This window comes from Carassius gibelio, chromosome B1, assembly GCF_023724105.1.
Source record: "Carassius gibelio isolate Cgi1373 ecotype wild population from Czech Republic chromosome B1, carGib1.2-hapl.c, whole genome shotgun sequence".
Taxonomy (NCBI): domain Eukaryota; kingdom Metazoa; phylum Chordata; class Actinopteri; order Cypriniformes; family Cyprinidae; genus Carassius; species Carassius gibelio.
Genome location: NC_068396.1, coordinates 12498665 through 12522436, shown reverse-complemented (window position 1 = coordinate 12522436; position 23772 = coordinate 12498665). Strand labels below are relative to the sequence as shown.

At 35.2% G+C, this 23772-nt stretch overlaps 1 protein-coding gene across 1 annotated transcript; it reads left to right on the top strand.

The window, feature by feature from the left end:
* Positions 1-5256: 5256 nt before the first annotated feature.
* LOC127949166 (proteasome adapter and scaffold protein ECM29) lies at positions 5257-23494 on the top strand (the record flags this gene model as incomplete). Its single annotated transcript, XM_052546141.1, is given in 43 exon segments — positions 5257-5388; positions 6165-6295; positions 7268-7384; positions 7526-7644; positions 11149-11295; positions 11379-11550; positions 11710-11849; positions 11934-12012; positions 12093-12212; positions 12353-12438; positions 12607-12682; positions 12786-12835; positions 12961-13027; positions 13114-13242; positions 13437-13540; positions 13626-13749; positions 14032-14112; positions 14216-14435; positions 14618-14709; positions 15297-15431; positions 15539-15680; positions 15842-16014; positions 16172-16273; positions 17088-17211; positions 17340-17485; positions 17580-17634; positions 17759-17873; positions 18111-18179; positions 18334-18451; positions 18549-18716; positions 18817-18896; positions 18970-19075; positions 19167-19214; positions 19305-19423; positions 19513-19663; positions 20783-20848; positions 20985-21074; positions 21144-21210; positions 21298-21389; positions 21476-21542; positions 21780-21971; positions 23067-23278; positions 23451-23494. Coding segments are annotated over 43 exon segments (4757 nt in total), but the record flags the coding sequence as incomplete, so codon positions are not given.
* Positions 23495-23772: the final 278 nt, after the last annotated feature.

The following is a 23772-nucleotide window of genomic DNA, read 5'->3' as shown; positions in this document are numbered from 1 at the left end:
ACATCTTTTTATTCTGTTTGCGTTTTTAAAAAGCACAACGCTTTTTGTGTGAACGGTTCGCTTGTTTAGTTTACAGTATTGAGTTATATAGTCACTGTTCAGCAATTCTAGGTCCGATATAGTCGCAGACCTCAGTATTAACCGTTATTAATAATATTATTATTTATTTATATTAAACCCGGTGCATGGTCATTATAGGGCACAACCTAATTAGTTGAACTTTATAACTAGGGATCATAAACTCGCTTTGGATAGAGAAAGTATCCCCCTACACTGTAATAAAATCTGTGGTTGCCAGAATTTCACCATAGAAACACGGTTTTGTTAAACATAAAAAGTGAGTAACCAAACAATTAATAGTCCCCCTAATAGACGTTTTTTTTCATCAAATTATCTTTTATGTTTAAAGAAAGAACTTCATGCAAGCTTGGAAAAACTTTAAGGTAAATAAATGATGACAGAACTTTAAGCTTCAGGTGAACTTTCCGAAAATTAACATAAAATTCTAATGTAACTGGTAGGGGACAAAAACTGTGAAGAAACATGAGAAAAAAAAATGTGAGGTGTCATAAAGAGAATTCTAGGAATGTCAATTTAGAGTTTTTCACTTTAAATTTAGTATATACATTTTCAGCTTTAAAAACTATGCATTAATTATGATTCTATGATCCTTTTCCTCATAGGTGTAATTTGTGTGTGGGACATGTCCTCATCAAAGTTTGACAAAGTGTTTTGGAAGATTTTGTCCCATTTTTTGAAAGTCAATGAAATTGTAAAGGCTTTCAAAACAAAGAAAAATCTCCAGTCTGTTGTTCTTCATAGTTTCATTCAGATGTGTAGCACAAAATAACATTTGTGCCAACCAGACAGACCTGCTTTATAAATTGTCTCCCATAAATTTTGAGATTTATAAACAATTAAGCAGCAGATTCTGTTAAGCACCACAATGTTTTAAAATCCAATAAATAGAGCCATATTAGTGTCATTGCTTGTATTATTATTGTATTAATTAAAAAATATATTTTCCTATTCATTTTAATTCCTACACTCACAAAAATGTACTTTCACTTTTGCCAATTTTACTTAATCCATTCATGTTGTGATTACTTAAAAAAATTAATTTAACAATGTTAATTTAATTTAGTGTAGTTCATTCAACAAAAAAGGTGTGTATTGTCAGCTTTACTTAAAAATTATTTCTTCAGCCAACATAGTATTGTTGCATAAAAGTAACAGATAAATAAAACCAATACAGACTTGAATCTCCTTGGCTGAGGATTTTGTAGTGTATTATGGGTAATTGTTGTTCTGTCACCCTCTTGCAGAAGTGTAGCACCATTAAATAGTCATGTGAGTAATAAATTATCAAGTTTGAATCAATGAATTTGTTTTGATATAGTTTAGAACAAAATATTTGATCAAATGGTTTAAAAAAGCAGCTTTGCATTTCAAAGATATTTGTGATATATTTGATAAACTGGTATTAAGAGAAGATCTGTATGTTTAATTGTATTGAGGAACTGCACTCTGATTGATTCAGTGTAACCGTCTCATTAAAGACTGAAGATCAAAAATGAAATAAAATAAAAACCTGTGTTGCGTGCAATCATGATCTCCTTGACTGCCATGAGTGTTTTGCAGGGAGGTTGGTAACGTTAGTTAGCATTATGGTCCACTTTAGCAAGGCTAATGTAGCCTTCATATTTTATGAGTCATATCAAGTATTTTGATAATGCCACTGTCAAAACAATATTTAGCCTAGGCATACCTTTTTGTGCATTTACTGAATAATGGCAACAACATGTGTTGATGACTGAGCGTTGATTGCATTCAGGTACAAAGCACTGCACCATGTTGCTGACTTTATTGTTAAAACCACTTTCACACACACACACACACACACACACACACACACACACACACACACGATATAAAATACACGGTGATAAATATAAAAATCAATACACAATACCTATATAAAACACTATTTATTTACATGATTAATACTGAAAGAACTGCAACTACAATACTGAGGTGCAAATAATTGCCACTATTTACAATAAGTAATATAAATAGGAGAAAATCCTGTTATTTTAACATAGTATAAATAGAATCTATAGCCATTTGCACTTAGTGTAAACAGCCACTGCCTTTTCTTATTTTAATCTTTCTTTTGCTATGGTTCTTGTTTATCTATTTATTAACTATAAATTTGTACATTTTGCTTTTGCTTTGGCAATTCTGCATGTAAAACATTTAAGCCAATAAAGTAGTTTTAAGTTCAGTTGACTACATACAGTATACTTTCAGTGTCTGCATCCCATTTTATGCAAGGTGCCTCCAAAAAAACCAAACTGATGACAGTGATCTGTTTTTATTTATTCGTTCGCGGTTGTGGCTGCAGTCGAATTCAGTGAGGCGCGGTGTTTTATGGAATGAGTAGTTCCTGCTCTCGAAATGAAAATATGTACACTGTCTTGTACCTTGGACTTTTTTTTGATTTTCTCTTAATTTTTTCACTCTAAATGATATGTTATATGCTTATGAGTTCAGCCGTAGCTGGTTATCCTCACACATGTTCTAAAACTCTTTAGATTCAGATTTTTCCGAAAGTCAATGGGAGAAATGAATGGGAAATTTACTTCCGGCACCAAAGCTCTCTCAGGCTGTGGGTGGGACTGTGATGCTCTATTCCACTAGTGAAAATTTATCTTATTAAATCTCTCCAATTAATTCATGCACAGGAAATTAAAACGTTTCTCGTTCAAATTAAAAGTCCTTGTCAATCAGTAGAGCATAGCAGTAAAAGCATAAATTTTTTTTTTTTTAATTTTGAATTACATTTTTATATAAATGTGACAGAAAATTGCATTTCCTTTATAAGTGTGATTAATTAAGTTACAGGAGTGAAATATTTCAAACAGACATGCCAGCAGTGGGGAAAACTCCCTTTCCTATTGGGAGAATACTAACAGTTACGTGTCGGTATTAAGTTCCGTATCAGTTACAAATGATCATTACTTACCTATAAGGCCCTAAATGGTTTAGCTCATGCGTACCTAACTAGCCTTAAACCACGTTACAATCCATCACGCTCCCTAAGGTCACAAAACGCTGGACTTTTGGTAGTTCCTAGGATAGCAAAGTCCACTAAAGGAGGTAGAGCTTTTTCACATTTGGCTCCCAAACTCTGGAATAACCTTCCTTATAATGTTCGGGGTTCAGACACACTCTCTCTTTAAATCTAGATTAAAAACACATCTCTTTGGCCAAGCATTCGAATAATGCATCTCTTAAATTGTGACTGCAATTGCATCTGATCAAATGCACATTCTTATTCTTTAGCTTTGGTTAAACTAATTAATTTTACTTTGTTCAAACAGCAGCTACGCTAATTATGTCTCTAATTTGTTTCTATGTTTTGTGGTAACTAGGATTTACACAAGCTCCAGTCTGGATCCAGAACACCTGAGAAGAGATGACGCTGACCCTCAGAGGACCCAGATGATGCTAACCCTAAATCAACAAACAGAACTGACAAATATAACAAATATTGCTAACAAAAAAGTGTGACTGCATCATATAATAACTACTGTTAATAATGTTCATCGTCTGGCTGACTACGTCTTGTATAAATTTTTCTGAAAAATCCTGTCATATGCACACAAACTGACAGTGACCATTTATAAGCTACTACTTAATATTGTAGAAACGTAATTTTCTGTAGTTGCTTTGTAATGATTTTAATTGTAAAAAGCGCTATACAAATAAACTTGAATTAAATTGAATTTGTGATGTCAATTTATAGACTTTATCAGAAGGCTCTCTATAATTTTTTTGTCAATTTTAAGAAGTAAAAGTCTAATAGTAAAAAAATAGAAAAAAATACATATTTTTAATGTAACAGTTTTTTTAAACTTTTGACCACACTTACTCACATTTGGGAAAGTTTGTGTCATGTTTTGTGTTTGACACATCAGGGTTTTGTGACCATAAAGTATTAAAGATATTATTAGAAATTAGTGGTCATTCTCATGGAAGAAAAAAATTCAGAGGCACAAACTGAGCTAAATTATGGAAAAATTATGGAACTTTGCCAAAAAGATGAAATACAGGTAGCTTATAACGTAAACCCAACAAATTTGTAGTATAACAGTACTGCAGAATACTTACATAGAGTGCAAATTTATATCAGTTATCAACTTGTCACTATATCTCAGAAAAATATATATTAGTAAGATTATATTTTTGCTTAGTTTTATAATAAAAGCTCTGCACTGGAGGGCAAACCATTCAATGCAAAACAGTAATGACTGAGAATTACAAATAAACTGCAAAAGTCTTTTTTTTTTCCTAAAATGATGTATGGATAATGTAAAGTTGTTTCAGTTCATTAAATGTTCTTGAAACTGATATTGTTATTGAAATAACAATATAAAATATATTCTTGAAACATGGAACACATAACACTATTGTACATTTAACACACATACTTATTTACATTTCAAATGTGCACATAACATACCTGTACATACAAAATTGTTTATTTTGTACATTGTCTATTTTGTCTATTTGTATATTATTATTATTTTTCCTCTCTCTGTCTTGTCTTGTCACTGTCTTTTTATTGCACTGTGGAGCTTGTTACTAAAACAAATTTCTTGTATGTGTAAACATACCTGGCAATAAACCTGATTCTGATTCAGATTCTGATTCTTACGTTACCACAACCTAATGTTGGACCATTTTTAGAATGATACTAAAAGATATTTACAAACTAAACAAGTATAAACAAGTATAAACAATCAATCCCAGGCAGAATGCCCATAGAGGATTTTTACAGATTTCTCAGCAAATATTTGATGATGTATTGATTATGATAAAGTAGACCATACAGGGTTAAATAAGCTCAAAAATAATTGAGGTTTTAATATGTTTAAATATTTGTATAACAATTATTTTGCATAATAAGGTCCTTTGTCAAATGTGTTTATCTTCTTAATTTAGAAAACAGTTTTATTTGCTTTGTACCATTTTTCATAGTATGAAGTTAATCAGCTTTTTAAAATAGTAATGAAATTAATTTCAACAAGAGAGTTATGATTTTATTATCTGTTGTTTTAAATATGCTTTGGCAACATTGTGTTAAACAGTCACGCTAATAAAGCTTAATAGAACTGAAGAGAGAGAGAGAGAGAGAGAGAGAGAGAGAGAGAGAGAGAGAGAGAGAGAGAGAGAGAGAGAGAGAGAGAGAGAGAGAGAGAGAGAGAGAGAGAGAGAGAGAGAGAGAGAGAGAGAGAGAGAGAGAGAGGTGTTGTCTCTACAGGAGTGGCAGTGCTGCTGTTGGTGGTGACTTCAGTTCAAACATGGCTGCACAGGACGAGCTCAGTAAGTTTATCTCATTCTACATGCGTTATTTCTTCATTACTGCATAATTGTTTTCAATACCCTCTTCATTATTTGTCACTCATATGAAGATTGAGTTCACAGTGCTGTCTGTTTGTCTATCTGTAGCTACATAAGTAAATATTTGTAAAGAGAATATCAGTTTGGCAGCTAAGTTAGCCGGCTAGTATTTGCTTACAGAGGCCCAATGCTCAGTCATGCTCCAAAATGAAAGTACCTCTTTTAGGGTTTTCTAAATTAGCGGACACTACATCTTCCTTTTACCGTGAAAATAGCGTTATCTAAATGTCATAGTGGTCCTGGTCTGGTTGTCATTTATTGACATCGTGAGAAATAAGTATGTAGTAGATGATAACCGTTACGTCGGTTAGCAGTGAGGCTATTCAGATCACAGGCTAACCAACTAACGTCAGCGATTATAGCGTTTAAATTTACCGTTCATATGTTTTTACAGTCATTCTTATCTTCTGTTGTTCATTGCAAGCTTGTTAAATATTTTTAGTGTAAACTGATTTATAGAGAGCCGGTAAAATGCACTTATGCAAGGGACATGGATGCATTGCAGTAATTCTCAGGTTCAATTTAATAAATCGATTTAACTAAAATATAAGCTTCTTATAATTGACCTGTGATCATATAGGAAGTATGTGAGATTTTTTTCCATTCAAATCAATTTAAAAATATATCATTTAGACCTTCTTATTTTGAACCCTGTATCTGCAACTTACGTTCCGGCTTTTCATTGTTGTCCATTATAGACCAGTTGGAGCGTGTGTTTTTACGCTTGGGTCATGCAGAAACAGACGAGCAGTTGCAGGATATTATATCCAAATTCCTGCCTCCTGTCCTCCTCAAACTATCCAGTGTGCAAGAGGGGGTTCGCAAGAAAGTAAGTGTGTGAGAAAAAGAAAACTGTTCATAGCAAAGAATCAGAATTTTCAATTTTGTGGAATAAAGTACATATAATATAATATTATTGCATTTCTGACACTTCTAATTATAATCTTCTTTGAAACAGCATCTGTAGCTTCTGAAGAGCGGTTCTGAAAGGAAAAAAAAAAACATTTAAATATTATAAGAGAAAACTTGCATATCACCCTGTTCAAAAATTCTTCATGCATTGTTTTATTCTTGAATACATGTGAATGTTTTTAGTCTTTGTAGTTGTTGCACATAATTATATCTGTTGCCATCAGTGTGAAAAGATGGATCTTAAACTCATGCATTCACATGTTCTAAATGGTTCAAATATAGATGTAGCCCTGCCCTTTTGAGTGCTGCACTTGTTGTTTTCTGTATTTCGGTTTGTATTTCCGTAGCGTGCAGGTTTGGTCGTACAAATTGATGAATGAACTGCTCATTTTAATAATCTTTGCAGTTTATTGACATTTGTTATTACATCTGCTTTGAACATTACAATTTACATGATAAATTTTGTTTACTCTACACTAAGTAAATCTACTTCACAAGCTAATTATATTGATGCTATAGACTAGAGCCACTGCAAAAATGGAAATTCAAAGACAAAATTCAAAAGATGGCTGCTCACCCAAGGTCTATACAGAATTACCTTTTGCGTATTACAAAATTTGTGAAAATTATTAATTAATGTTTTTAATGGAAGTTTTAATAAAGTGTTGATGGGAGTCCCTGTGTTGCTTCAAGATCTCTGGGTTTGTTACATTTGAAAACCAATACAAGGTTAATAGAAGAAATGAATGCCTTTTTGTGTGTTTAATGTAAGAGATGCAAGTTAAAAACATTATTAATGTCATTCCTCTAGGGATGCATAATAGGACCCATGAGAATAATTTCAAAGAAGATCTTTTAAAGAACTGGATTTTGTTATTGCCCTCTCCAGGTTATGGAGTTGCTGGTACACCTAAACAAAAGGATAAAGAGTCGACCCATGATTCAGCTTCCTGTAGAGACACTGTTGGTTCAGTATCAGGACCCTGCTGCTGCATCTTTTGTCACGGTATGTTCGTATCCCATTCCCCACATGTTACCATCCCCACTGCCAGTACCTTTGAGATGTCACCATTTCATGCTGAATATATTCCCATATTATGAAGTAAGAACTTTACTTTTATTGTCATGACTATGTTTGTGTTGGCAGAACTTCACAATCATCTACATTAAGATGGGCTATCCTAGGTTGGAGGTATCCAAACAGTGTGAGCTTGCACCTACTCTACTCACCGCCATGGAGGGCAAGCCTCAGCCTCAACAGGACAGGTTCGTTTCAGCTTCATTTGAAATTAAACAATGTTGTTTTTATTAAGGTAAAACGTAGCTGGTTATAAACACATTTATAGTATATGATAAAATATTGTCTAATGAAATGTATTTATTATTGAATATATATATACAACTGTTTAAAAGTTTGGGTTCAGAAAGAATTTGTAATATTTTTTAAAATAAGTTTCTTATGCTCAGCAAGGCTGCAATTATTTGATTAAAAACGCAGTAAAAACAGTATCATTGTGGAATACTATTATATTTTCTAATTCCATTTATATTTAATTGATTCCTGTGATGGCAAAGCCTATTTTTCAGCATTACTCAAGTCTTCAGTGTCACCTTGATCTTTCAGAATATACAGATTTGGTGATGATGTGAAGAATCTGGATTTAAATTTTAATTGGAGAGAATTTATATAAATAAGATTTCTTGCATTTCTGACATTTTAATTAACTTTTTTTTTTCTAAGTCTGTTAACTGGTTGTTTTTCTGCATTAACTGATCATAAAATGTCACTTGGGCCTGTATTCTGAAAGCTTCTGAGATTTCTCTAAGAATGCTCCTAATTTAGCTTAGTATTTCTATGTAGGAGTCTTAGGTTAACAGTGATTCAGGGCCAATCTCAGAGCACCTCTGAGTGAGGAAAACACAAAAACTTTCATCTTATTGAGGAGGTGGGGCTGACCCCATTGCTAGATACAACACAGTCTTTTGAAGACTGTGATAGATTGGTTGGTTAACCAAGAAAAAAATAAAAGAGTGCTTTTAAGTGAAGGGTCTGTTATAAGCCTTCAACTATGAAATTACAGGCATAATTTTTCCTGTTTTTCTATACTCTCTTTCACAGACACTTTATATATGTTTATATATCTCTTATTTTTTATTTACCATGATTTTAATGTTGTACTTAATGTATTTAATAGGAAATGAATGGTGACACAATAAAGTAATTGTTTGTGTGATCACTTTGCATATAGAAGGTTGTGACCGACCCAAATCATTTCATGAATGCAGGCCCTGATCTTTACCAAAGTCAAACAGTGTAGTGTACAGAATGGTCAGGGTAAATTATTATGTATCTTCACTGAAACTGAAGGGCAGTCCTAATGTGCTATTAAAAATAAAATTCTTCTCATCAATGGTGAAAATAGCTGCTTAATTTTTTGGAAACCATGATGTATATATATTTTTAGTGCTGGCTGCTGGGCAACACTATAAATCTTTAATTACGATTAATTGCATTATTGTCTGCGATTTAATCACATTTTCATGCACACAACTAATTATTGCATTCAAAAGTTTTTTTTTTAATTTAAAAGTAGACCTACTGATATATGAACAAAAGTGTAATAACTTTTGGTTTGCAAACACTTGAAACAAATAAGGTGCTTTTTACAGCAATGTTCCTTTCACATAGTAGCAATTAAAATATTTATTGTAAGCCTAAATCTTAAATTCTAACATTAATGTAATTAAATTTAATATGAAACAAGCTATTTGTCACTGCCAAGACATTAATGTTTTTCTATAAAATATTTAATAGTTTGTTATAGAAAAACAAGTTATGCTTCGTGTCCAGACCCTTGATCATAATATTATAACAGGCACCTTACTATTAGAGACCTGCACCATCGTGGGACCCATCACAGCAGAGTGCGGTGTGGGACAAAACTTGATGTGCAGGTAGAGACTTGTGTGTGCAGCATGTGGGAGAATAATTAGGCTGTGTTCACACTAGGCAATCTTAACCATGACGGAGGGAGTTTGACCCCCAAAGTCTGTTTCTTTTGACTACTGTGATCGTTCCGTTTAGCAGTCCCTGGCTCGGTTGGAAGAGATAAACAGGTGCTGGTCATATAAATGGAATATCATCAAAAAGTTGATTTCAATAATTTCATGCAAAAAGTGAAACTTGTATATTATATTCATTCATTACACACAGACTGATATATTTCAAAAGTTTATTTCTTTTAATTTTGATGATTATAACCAACAACTAAGGAAAATCCCAAATTCAGTATCTCAGAAAATTAGAATATTGTGAAAAGGTTCAATATTGAAGACACCTGGTGCCACACTCTAATCAGCTTATTAACTCAAAACACCTGCAAAGGCCTTTAAATGGTCTCTCAGTCTAGTTCTGTAGGCTAGTTGACTGTTGTCCAAAAGGTCATTGCAAAAGAGTCTGGCTGTTCACAGAGCTCTGTGTCCAAGCACATTATAGAGAGGTGAAGGGAAGGAAAAGATATGGTAGAAAGAAAAGTGTACAAGCAATAGGGATAACAGCACCCGGGAAAATTGTGAAAGAAAACCCATTAAAAAATGTGGGGAAGAATTACAAAAAGTGGACTGCAGCTGGAGTCAGTGCTTCAAGAACCACTACGCACAGATGTATGCAAGACATGGGTTTCAGCTGTCACATTCCTTGTGTCAAGCCACTCTTGAACAATAGATAGCGTCAGAAGCATCTCGTCTGGGTCGAAAGACAAAAAGGACTGGACTGCTGCGGAGTGATCTAATATTATGTTCTCTGATGAAAGTAAATTTTGTATTTCCTTTGGAAATCAGGGTCCTAGAGTCTGGAAAAAGACATTGCTTGAGGTCCAGTGTAAAGTTTCCACAGTCAGTGATGGTTTGGAGTGCCAAGATTTCTATTGGTCTTAAGTAATATTCAAATTGTTTGAAATATATCGGTCTGTGTTTAATGAATGAATATAATATACAAGTTTCACTTTTTAAATGGAATTAGTGGAATAAATCAACTTTTTGATGATATTCTAATTATATGATAAGCACCTTTAGATCAGTGAGTGATAGCGCCGGAGTGCAGATCTTCTGATACATACTGCATGATTGCGTGAATATTTCTGAGCAGCAAAAGCAATAAATCTTTGAAGCAGTATATTGTGAGAGGAATGTGTGTTACCGCATCCCATATGACTCAAAATAATAAGCCACAAAGTTAACAAAACGTTTCACTCCACTTTGTTGAGCGAGAGCGTGCTATCGGAAACTCCTCTTATTTCCAACTTCTAAAGTAATGATTGCGAGCTCATTACATTATTTTCTGTTAAAAATAACAGTGAACAGTGGTTTGTTAATGTTGATGCTAGGCCTAAATAATTTGATTGGAAGCATCCCCTCCTGTGATCCATGATTTGTCTGTATGTGTTTTCAGAGCCAGTGAGCAACAGACTTTCATATAAAAAAAAAAAAAAAAAAACTCTGTTAACGTGCGATTAAAATAATTGTTGGTGTTAATGCAATAACGCGTTGACTTCCCCAGCCCTAATATATATATATATATATATATATATATATATATATATATATATATATGCAACTTAGTTCTTATAGAATTCTAGAAATATAATTTTGTTTAAGAAATATAATACAAGGATTATAAATTGAATAAAAGCATTAAATTTTATATATACATATTTCTATATTAATATTTACACATGCATTAAATGTTATGTCTTTGCCTTCTCCCTCTAGTCTAATGCACCTGCTGATCCCTACACTGTATCACATGAAATATCCATCAGAGCCATCTAAAGCTTCCCCATTTGTCCTGACGGAGAGGCCCAAAACTGTACAACTCCTCTTGGAGTTCATGCTTGATGTTCTTCTGATGCCATATGGGTATGTGAGGTGGTAATTGTAATTGGTTATGTTAATGCTGATTTTGTAATTCCTATTAACCCTATTTTTCAAATTGTATCAAGGTTTGTGTTAAATGAGCCTCCAAGTCGTCCGGCTCCGTCATCTCCACAAGGGGGATCTGGAGCAGGAGCCACGTCAGCACAAGGTCTCCCTCAGCCTCCTCCAGGAATGAGTGTTTATGCAGTTAAAAGAATCATTGGAGAAGCTCAGTGGAGTCCCGAGCAACTGGAGCAGGTGAGGTTGCTAAGATAATATGTTGGAGCATATTTGTTGTTTTAAATGGAAGATGTTTTGCTTTATTTCTGTCCACTGTTCAAAATTGAATGAACTGAAATGACCAGTTTACCCTTTCTGACTCTTCACTGAGTAACCTGTTCATCATTGTGTTTGCAGTGTAAATTGGGAATTGTGAAGTTCATCGAGGCAGAGCAGGTGCCTGAGGTTGAAACAGTCATTCACTTAGTTGTGGCTTCAAGTGACACCCGACACAGTGTCGCCACAGCGGCTGATCTTGAACTGAAAAGCAAGCAGAGGTGAGGCTTTCTGTACTGGTATGTCATATTAAATCACAAGGTCTTGATATTGAAACTAATCTTTTGTGTCGTTTCATACTGCAGCATTATTGACTGGAACAATCCACTCATTATCAACAAAATGTATAAAGTTTACCTGGGTGATATTCCACTCAAAACTAAAGTAAGTATAGTCATACACATAAAGCAATTGACTTTTATATCAAGTAAGGTGTTCTACATAATGTTTGTGTTTTTACCCAGAATGCCACAGTCAAACAGGAGCTAAAGCATGAGCCAGTCAGCACTAGAGTCAAGATGAAGATCCTGCCTCATTTTCTCCGCTCTAGACTGGCTGCTGAGTGCTTTCCCTCTAATATACAGGTCAGAGAGATAACCTTTGATAGAATGAAATTGAATGCAGCTGAGATGCATGTTGAAAGAGACTAATAGGGGCAGCAGGCAAGTAATATCTCCTAACTTGTTCAAAGATTGTTCATTACAGTGATTGTCTGTTTGTTTAGGTTGTCTATGATGGACTTTTTGGAGCAAACACCAACAACAAACTTCTGTCCCTCACTCTGCAGTTTGTACATCATATCTGTATGGTGTAAGTGTCAAGTGAAAATCACATGGAAAATAATGTTTACTACTATACAAATAATGTTGAATAGGTTGCAATATTAGAACCATGTATTAAACCAGTAGTTGAAGTGCTTTTCCTATTTTGTGTGCATTTGCATCAGATGAGTTGAAAATAATTGTGTTTAATCTGAAGGTGCCCTGATACCAACAAACCTTTGGGTTTGATGCTGCTGAATGGACTTACCAAGCTTATTAATGAACATAAAGAGGTGTGAACGCATGCTGAACAATTTCGATTTTAGTTATAACTCAAATTTGGTCTTTTTCAGAAGTATCCGTCAAAATGACCTTAATTTCTTATTTTATTATTAGGACCCCAAACTACTATGTCTGGCCTATTCTGCTGTTGGAAAACTTTCAAGGTAATTTGATAACTTAATATATTTCTGTAAATAATATATTAAAATGTAATTGTATATAATGTAAGTTTAATAGTAATTAAAATGTGTCAAATGTATTTTTCCCTCTTTCCTCATTGCCATAATAGTCGAATGCCTCAGCTTTTCACAAAAGACATTGCATTGGTACAGCAGTTTTTTGAGTCCATGTGCAAGGTTTGTTTAATATACATTTTATAGAGTAGTTATCCAGTTATTAGTATGTGACCTGTTGTAAAAAAAAAAAATCTTTCTCACAATAGAAACAGGAGGATGCTGATGTTCGATTGGCCATTCAAGAGGCCTTGTCGATGATGGTGGGAGCGTATGCTAATCTTCAGGGGGCACTTCTGAACCTAATGGAAGCACTTGTGGCTGCATATATCACAAAGGTTTGTTATTATTGCAAGCTGCCTTATTACAAGCATCTAGAAGGAACAAACAAAAATGACAATACTAAATATGAAATTACACAATTCATCTTCGATACAGCAAGTTATTAAATCCAATTTTGAGTCTATGAATAAATATCAAATAATAATAATTTGCAGTGTGTAATGTTCTGTTGTGTATGGCTTTGTGTTAGCCGGAGGTACAGGTGCGCCAAGTAGCGATGAAATTTGCCAGCACCGTGTTTGCTCCTGATCATGTAGCCTCTAGATATCTCTTACTGCTTGCTGCAGGAGATCCGTGAGTATTTCTACACTTCCTGGAGTTCAGGTTTTCAAATAAGCGTTGTCATTAAAGATGTACATCATATGGCCTGTGTCTCCAGTCGTGAGGAGGTGTCTGGGGAGGCTCGGCGAGCACTTAGGTCTCTCCCCTCTACAAAGACCGAGAAAGAGGGATCGAGGCCCATGCCGTCATTCCCTGAGATGGTCAGCTACATCCAAGAAAAGGTGTGGTGTTTTGATTTGTTAATGACTGAGGTGTCTTATGACCTCAAATGAGTCTGTTCTAATGCTAAATGCAAATAATTAAATGCAAGTAATTATATAATCATGCATCGTTACGCATCCCAGTTATGACCCAGTCTATAAATAAATATGGGTTTGTTTGCATTAATGTGTTTTTTTGCTGATCCCACTGTGTTTTGTGTAGCGATTTTTATTAGCAAACTAGGTGAGAACTACCATCTTATTTAATAATAGAGGCTGACCCTTTGTTATTTTGTGTCATAGGCTGCACAGAGATTGAAGACTCCTGCGAAATACATTGTTGGAGCTTCCACGTTGCCTTTTAATCCTGCCACATTTGGAGAGGTAAACTGACCTCTCCAAGTCTTTAATTTTAAGAATTCTTTCAATATTGTGTTTACATACAGCATGTATTTTCACTTGAACATATGCTCTTTTGTTTCCACAGATAGTTTTTTATCTTAGAATGTGTTTAGCTTATAGTGCTGGTGCCACATCCACATCTCAGAGCCTGATGGACATGCAGGATGATGCTCCTCTTATTGGACGTTATGTTCAGTCGTTATTGTCCAGTGAAGCTTCTTCTTCCTCAGCCACTAAAGGAGGGGAGGCCAGTTCAGTTCATGTCTACATGAACTTACTGCAACAGCTGCTGTCAGCTGTAGGAGGTGAAGAGTTTACAAATTATGGTTTCTAAGATGGTTGGGCAGTAAGATTATTTATGTATGGGGTATACTTTATATATGTAATCTATTTAATATGTAGAACCTAATCTGCAGGAAATGGATAAAGTGGATTGTCTTATTAATTTAGTTGTGATCTGATGATGTGGCCTTATTCTCTAATTCAGGTATCCCAGTGATGTACAGTCTCTTGGAAGTGGTCTCTGTGTGCCCAGAGAAACTTACCCCCAACTTTATAGACAAAATCGACTGGATTAAAGTAATTATTATTTTACATTATATTTCTGCTACTGTCAGTAAGATATTTGGTTACGCTTTATTTGAAGGTGTCGTTGTTAGTTTAATTATACCTATATGTACTTACTACATGGTTATGTTTAGGATCAGGGTTTGGCTTAGGGTTATTTGCATGTAATTATTCATAGTTTATTGTAATTAGGTACATGTAACATGTAATAAGGGCACCTTAAAATAAAGTGTTACCAGAATGTATTTATTTTTAGAATCAATTATTTTTGTTCAGCAAAAATGCATTAAATTGATCAGAAGTGACAGTGAAGGCTTTAACATGTTACGAATATGTTTGACTTCAGATAAATGTTCTTTTGAATGTTCATCAGAGAATCTTGAAAAAAATGTGTCGCAGTTTACACAAAAGGATTTAGGCAGCACAAATGTTTTCACTATTGATGATAAAAAGAGAAGTCTGAGCTCAAATCAGCACATTTAGAATAATTTCTGAAGGATCCTGTGACTGACTTTTAACAGTGTGTTTTGTATTATATCCTCTGGAATGGAGACTGACTAAAAATGTCATTTTGTTAATTAATTATGTTTGCTTTGCAGGGTCTCATGAATACTAATAAAGAAGACATGCGTGAACTGGCAGCACAACTTTATGCCGTAGTTGTCTCTACTATGTCTGGAAATGAACTTAGAACTGCTGTACAAAACCTGATTAAGACAACTAAAGACACACATGTATGTGTAAAATTATAAATTCAGATTTTTTTTTTTTCTAATATAGAAATGTATTCGGGGGTTTTTGTATTTATTAATTTATGCATTTATTTATTTTTTAAATGTAGAGTCCTGAGACTCAGCATGGTGCCATCTTGGCTCTGGGCTACATGGTGGGCAGATACATGAATAAGAGGCGGAGCCTAATGCCTACTGAGCCCACGCCCAAAGAAAATGACGAACTAATTGCTATGGCCACAAAAACCATCGGTATATGCCTTTTAACGTAGTGTTTTCATACAAAACTTATGATATTGGGATGTTCTTGAATAATGCAATAAACTTTTGTTTCATTAGTTAACTATTGCCGCATGAAAAACAATGTATATTTACCTAGTTAAACAAACGGCTACCAATGTGTTTGTCTGCAGGTTTGTTTTTGGATAGCGAATCTCCTCTGTTGACTGTTGCTGCTGTGACAGCACTGGGAGAGATTGGGCGTAACAGTGCGTTGCTGATACCAGCGGATGGAAATGGCTTCACTAAACTCAGTCTAGTGGATAACCTGCTTGCCAGAATCCCATCTGGAAAAGAGACTGGCAAGGTAAAACAAAATTCACACGCCGAGAGAATTATTAAAGTTGTATTATTGATGTTCATATTCTTCATTCAAATAAGCTCTTCTGCATAAATCGATTTCCAAAATGAAATGAAAGCTTTTTAGTTTTATGGTACTGATCATCTGCTGTTTGTGTTGTTAGATGAAAGAACGGGCCGTCCAGACTCTTGGGTTCCTGCCAGTGGGAGATGGTGAATTCCCACACCAGAAGAAAATCCTGCAGGGCCTCATGGATTCGGTAGAGGTAATATTGTGACACTCTTCATGACACATCACATTACAACTTTCATTCCTTTAAAATAAAGTACAAACAAATGAGACTGTTTATTGTGGATTATAAATAACATGTTATTTACTATGTATAGGCCTAATTATAGTGTCTTTTTATCTTTAGATTTGAGTAAAAAAAAAAAAAAAAACATAGTTCTGTGTTGCTCCGACACACAGAGCTGTTCTGCTGTGGCTTTGTTTGGAACCATTTATATTTCATTGGCAAATTTAAGCAAAAACAGACAATACTGACAAAATTGTGTCTAAAATGTAACAATATTAACTTTGTGTTTAGTGAGCACACTGTGTGTGTGTGTATGTTCACTGCTCTGTGTGTGTGTGCACTTTGGATGGGTTAAATGTAGACCACGAATTCTGCATTTAAAACTACATTATATCATATGATATAAAAAAACTACATTATATCATATGATATAAATAGAAGACAAAATCCCATACACGTTTGTTTGGACATATCTTGAATTTTAGGGGCATATAACTGGATTTGTATAGACTACATCACTTAATCGGTCATCATCACGCATCATTTTGTCAGCAACAACATGCAAAGATGCTGTAGCGGTCCGGGCAGTTAAATGCAAGAATAACTTGTTTTAATTATTTACACTTAATTAACACTTCAAATTGACAGTTCTACTTTTGTCATTATATTTCAGTGAATTCATATCAAATAAATAACATAATGAGAAAACAAAAAACACACAAAAAAACATTTGTCCATTTCTTCACATTTCATATTGAAATATGTTTGTGTTGGGTTTCTTTAGGCCAAGCAGGTGGAGCTACAGTTTACTGTGGGAGAGGCTTTAACTAATGCTGCTATAGGAAGCTGCTCTGGAGCTGCCCGAGATGTGTGGACATGCACAGAAGAGCAGTACTGCCCTCCTGACAGTAAGTATTTGTGAGAGAGGGAACTGTGTGCTTCGATGGGGCTTGAATCTTTTTCACACTTGCCCAAAACACAGATTTTGAAAAAGTAAGACAAGTAAACTGTTATGTTTATTTAATTTTTTTTTCAGATGTGAAGAATAATGATATAGTGCCCTGGGTGTTGAGCTCTGTCTTGTCAAAGTATATACCAAGTCCAAACCCTCATGTTCGGCAGGCTGCCTGCATATGGCTCCTGTCTCTAGTCAAGAAACTCAGCCATCACAAAGAAATCCAGGTAAATACATGCAGAAATTCACTCCCAGTCTCATTTACACACACAAAGAAACATTGACATGACAAAGTATATGTTCTCTCTTTGTCTGTGATAGTCTCATCTGAAGGAGATACAGACAGCCTTTATTTCTGTCTTGTCTGATCCAGATGGTGAGTCACACACTGCTCCTTATGATACTGCTCTTTTAAAGGTCACATCACATTTGACAGTACCGGTATATAAAGTCAGGGAGATTTTAGGTTTGATGATGATGATGATGATCTGTGTGTGTAGAACTCAGCCAAGATGTGGCGTCTAAAGGACTCGGGCTGGTTTATGAGCTGGGAGGAGAACAGGATCAACAGGAATTGGTATCGACCCTTGTGGAAACACTCATGACTGGTAAAAGGTATTAAAAAAAAAAAACAGCTTATTCCTGGTTCCTTTCATTATTATTAACTTTTGGATTATGGTTTGTGGTATATTGTATTACTAAAATTTACCAAGCCCCAGAACATAGAGCAGTTACTCTATATTGACTACTAATTAGATTCAGTTCAGTATCTGAACTTTTATGTTTCAGTAAGTTACATAACAGAATATCGTGTGCAATTTTTTTGATATCTGTGAGATTTTATGTTTTTAGAGCCAAACATGCCGTCTCAGAGGACACTGAAGTCTTCCAGGGGGAGGCACTTGGCAAATCACCTGATGGGTATGTGCTGCTTTTAGTTCACTTATATTTCAGATTGTTTAGAACCATTTTAGGGAGTACGAATTCACAGATATGAGAATTAAACATTTTAATGAGATTACTAGAGTGGATGTTTTCTTTCATCATGTTTTGTTTTGATCTTTTACTTTGGTAGACAAGGACTCTCCACCTACAAGGAGCTCTGTGCATTGGCTAGTGATCTAAACCAACCAGATCTTGTTTACAAGTTCATGAATCTTGCCAATCACCATGCCATGTGGAATTCCAGGAAGGTAAGCTGTATTAACCATAATGTGATTGTTTATGACTTTGGTAACTTATGGTTGAGAGCCTTTTTTGCAATGATCATTGACTCCTCTTGTGCTGTAGGGAGCAGCATTTGGGTTTAACATTATTGCAGCCAAAGCAGGTGAGCAGCTGGCTCCTTTCCTGCCTCAGCTGGTTCCCCGTCTCTATAGATACCAGTTTGACCCCAACCTGGCCATTAGACAGGCCATGACTAGCATCTGGGATGCTCTCGTCACAGATAAAACCATTGTAAGATATTATTATTTCTTCGAATAATGATTTACACTGCTTAAAATATATAAGGGACACTGTATTGTTATTACAGATAAATTGTGTCTGTTTTTGGCAGGTGGAGAAATATTTTAAGGAAATTCTTCAAGATGTAATTTCCAACCTCACTAGTAATATGTGGAGGGTGCGGGAGTCAAGGTAACGTATCTGGATATACCTTGATTTCCTCCAGTCTAGATTGGGTTTAAATCATCAGACCCCTTTTTTTCAGCTGCTTGGCTTTGAATGATCTGATTCGTGGAAGACAGGCAGATGAAATCCTTGAGCGCTTGTCAGAAATCTGGGAGACTCTGTTTCGGGTTCTGGATGATATAAAGGTGAGAAATAAAAAGCTTTTCTATGTTTTGCAACGCTTTGTGTGTGCTTTGCTTGTAACCTGCAGCTTGTCTTATTTGTTTCCTGTTGCAGGAGTCAGTCCGTAAGGCAGCAGATCTGACTCTAAAGACTCTCAGTAAAGTGAGTTGCAGCGATGAATTCTGGATACCCCAATGATTTTCCACTCTTGAGACGGCACCGCTAACTGACGCATGTGTGTTTGTCCAATAGGTGTGTGTGCGCATGTGTGAATCAACAGGTGCTGCTGCTCAGAGGACAGTGGCTGTGTTGTTGCCAACTCTACTGGACAAAGGCATTGTCAGCAATGTAACCGAAGTGCGCACTCTCAGGTAAGAAAACATACCAGCCACATGCACACAAACCTATTAAATTAAATTTTATATTCAAGGTAAAAGTCTTGAGTATTGCTTTGTTTTAGTATCCAAACTCTAGTGAAGATCAGTAAGACCGCAGGCAGCCGTCTAAAGCCCCATGCTCCTCGACTCATCCCGGCTCTGCTGGAGGCCCTGAGCGTGCTGGAACCACAGGTGCTCAACTACCTCAGTCTGAGAGCCACAGAGCAGGAGAAGGTGAGCAGCTCTGTGATCATCTACTCTAACATGGAGTAAACTAGGTGTAAAGTTATTTTATTTATATCGGGCTTCATACAATAGAGATCCTTTCAAAGCAGCAAAGCATAAAAGAATCAGTGATGCAAACTTCATCTAATAAATAAATATTATTAAATTAACTAGTGTTTTTAAATGATTAATCGCATATAAAAAAAGTTTTTGTTTACATATGTATGTGTGCTGTGTCTATTTATTATTATTATATATGTATATATAAATATGCATGCATGTATACATTTCAGAAAATGTGTATTTATACACAGAACACAGATATATATAATGCCAACAAAAACCTTTATCTTGTATGCAATTAATTGCGATTAATCATTCGACTGCACTAAAATAAACAGTACATAAGAAATGTGAACAACAACAAAAATAATAGTAAATCCTTATCCAAATTTATTCAGAGTGACAAATAAATAGACATTCTTTAAATGTGTTTTTAAATTATTTAAAATGTTAGTTGCATATAATAATAAAATAATACATTAAAGTTCCACTGTAGTCAAAAATTGTATCCCTTAAAATCAGATTTGAGCATTAAAAAAATTCATATTTACATGTGTTTACTTGTGAAAATAATTTTCTCATGCCTGTAAATAGCTTGAATGTAACTATACACCCTTGCCTCATTTACTATATGCGGATTTTGCATGTGATCTCTATGCATGCCACATTTGTATGGAGAGAGGGATATGCTAATGATAGGAATCTATCCCTTGACGTGATTGGTTATTGAATTTTATGATGTAGAAAACCGAGGGCTGTTTCAAACCGTGTTTCTGGGACAGCATTTGGTGAACTAGTTTTAAGAAGAAAATACTCCGCAATGGTGGTGATTTTATGGATTGGCACGTGGTTTGTCTAAAAGCTAATTACAAACACCACATAGACAAATAAACAACATAAAGGACTTAAAAATTATTTCATTTTATTTTCCTTTTCAAGTAGTGTGAGTTTGAGAGCGTTTGAAAACAATCATTATTTTTATTCCTTTTGGTGATATTAGCAGAATAGACTTTACACGTCTTGTACGTAATTAACGTATTGTTTTCACATTTCCTTGTGTGTCAGAGTGCAATGGATGCTGCAAGGTTAAGTGCAGCCAAGTCTTCTCCTATGATGGAAACCATTAATATGGTAAGACACAACAAGTTTGTCCAAATGATGCATTAGCTGCATTCCAAATGGGTAATTAAAAAAAGCATTCAATGTTGTTGGGTGTTTTTTTTTTTTTTACTCCAATGTTTATGTGAGCTGCATTTGTGGTTTTTAGTGTCTGCAACACTTGGATGTGTCTGTGTTAGGAGAGCTTGTTCCAAAACTTTGTGAGCTACTAAAGAGTGGAATCGGACTAGGAACCAAGGTACACATCCTGCTCAGTATTATCTCCCCACATTTACACAGAGACTGACAGTTGTATGTACAATTGTAGGGAGGATGTGCCAGTGTGATTGTGTCCTTGACAGTACAGTGCCCTCAAGATCTTACACCATATTCAGGTAACACATACTGACAGAATAGAGGAGTTGCAATGTTTTGTACATTTGTACTCCCTGATATGTGATTGGGCATATTTTGTCCCACAGGTAAACTCATGAGTTCACTCCTAAATGGGATTAATGACCGTAGTAGCGTCATTCAGAAGTCATTTGCCTTTGCCATTGGACATCTGGTCAGGGTATGAGAACATACCTGAATGTATATTTCAGTTGAACCTAAAGCAACAACAGAGTTACAAAACAATACTCTTGTTTTCCCCATCAGACGGCCAAAGACGGCAGTGTTGAGAAGCTTCTGCAGAAACTGAGCACCTGGTACCTGGAAAAAGAGGGTATGAGGATTTTAATGGAATAGTTCACTCGAATATGAATGTGCCCATGGTCTTCCAAACCCATATGACTTGACTTTCTTTGGTTGAACACAAAAGATGACACAAGTTAACGCTGACCCCATGTTCATTTATGGGTGAACTGTCATTTAATGAAGAGGATTTCTCTTGAAAAATAAGAATGTAAATTCTCATGCTGTCTAGGTTGTAAAGTGATTTTTTTTTTTCTGTCATTTTCAGAGGCACTGTACAAGTCCTCATGTTGTCTGGTGGTTCATGCCATCAGTCACTACAGTCCTGATGTGTTGAAGGCTCATGCTGGAGTGGCTCTGCCGCTGGCGTTTCTGGGCATGCATCAGGAGCCTGAGGAAGAGAAAGGAGAAAGTGCTGAGGCCAACCTGTGGTCTGAGGTCTGGCAGGAACATGTACCCGGTAGGTTATGATGTATAAAGTTTGAATGGGAAAAGGTAATTTTGCTGATTAATTCATAACATTTTTGAATGGCAGTGTCAGAAATTAACTTTTCCATTTAAGGAGGCTTTTTTTTTTTTTGGTGCATATTTATTTTTACAGACTAATTTGAACAACTCTGGCCTTTGCATTCTTAAGTTGTGTGTGATTGGTTATAAAGCTTGACACTGCAAAAAATAAAAACAAGTTGTAAAGAGCAGTCATAGACATTTCATTTTAACATGTATTTTTGTTAATTGTGACAGCCTTAATCGATTGATTAATTATGAAGGGGTAAGTTGTGGCCCTTATCTTGAATTTGAGGAATTTTTACTACAAGCTTCCATTAATTTTTGACCCCGACCTGAAGCCAGTTCTTAAAACCAACAAACCCTCACTGGTCTTTTTGTTTTTTCTTTGGATATGTAAAGATTTTATTTTGTGGTGGGCTGTTTATGCTGTAATTTATTCATGTTGCTAGACTTAACATAAAAAAATCATTGTTAATGTTTATTTATTTATTTATTTATTTTTATCACCTAGCCCTATTGTTATGTTAGACTTCAACATTTTAGCATTAGTTTACTTTTTTTTTTTTTTTTTTAGATCTTAAGTAAGATTTTTATTTGATTTCATTATGCAAATATTAGTTACAATGTTGAGTCAAACATAATATAACTGAAGACAGTTGGATCTAATTAGAAAAGTCAATACCCAGGCCTTGAAGAACTAGATTTTTTAGCATCATTACTCCTGTCTGCAATGCCACATGATCTTTCAGAAATCATTCAGTATTTATTATTTTGTTTAATATTTTTGTGATATATTTATTTTTTTCAGAATTATTTTGAATAGAAAGTTCAAAGAACTGCATTTGTATGAAAGCGAAATCTTTTGTAGCATTATAAATGTCTGTCACTTTTGATTCATTTAATGTGTCCTTGTTTAATAAAAATATGAATGACCCCAAAAGGTTGTCTATTACATGTGTGTGTGTGTGTGTGTGTGTGTGTGTGTGTGTGTGTGTGTTAAGGGCTAGGATGAGAGAATGAATTCTGGATTATTGTGTATTTTTAGGCAGCTTTGGTGGAATCCGGTTGTACATGACTGAGCTCATAGCCGTTACTCAGAGGGCTCTGCAGTCTCAGTCCTGGAAGATGAAGGCTCAGGGTGCCTCTGCCATGGCAACTATTGCTAAGCAACAAACAGGCTCACTGGTGGCCCCTCACCTGGGCATGGTGTTGAGTGCACTGCTGCAGGGGCTCGCAGGACGCACCTGGGCTGGGAAGGTAACATACACAAAATCTGTGCTGGGGGACAGACTTTATGCACCTGAGCAGGGATTAATAATGCTGTCTGCTCTGGAAGCAGACAAACATGATCTCAGTGGTTTGTTTTTACCCGTTTTCTTTCTTTGCTGTATTTGTGGCCTCTGAAGTCTAATGTATTGTATATCCACAGGAAGAGCTGTTGAAAGCTGTTGGATCTGTAGTGTCTAAATGCAGGTTAGACTCTTCTATATCTTTCACACACTTATAGTTGTGCTCGTAGCTTTACAGGATCTGTAAGAGGTTTAGCAAAAAAAATGGTGTGGTTTACCCAAAAAATGAAAATTTTCTGAATATTTTCACACCCATTGAAGATGGTAGATGAGTTTGTTTCTTCATCAGAACAGATTTAGATAAATTAAGCATAACATCCTCTGAAGTAAATGGGTGCCGTCAGAATGAGAGTCCAGACAGATGATAAAAACATCACAATCCATACAACTCCAGTCCATCAC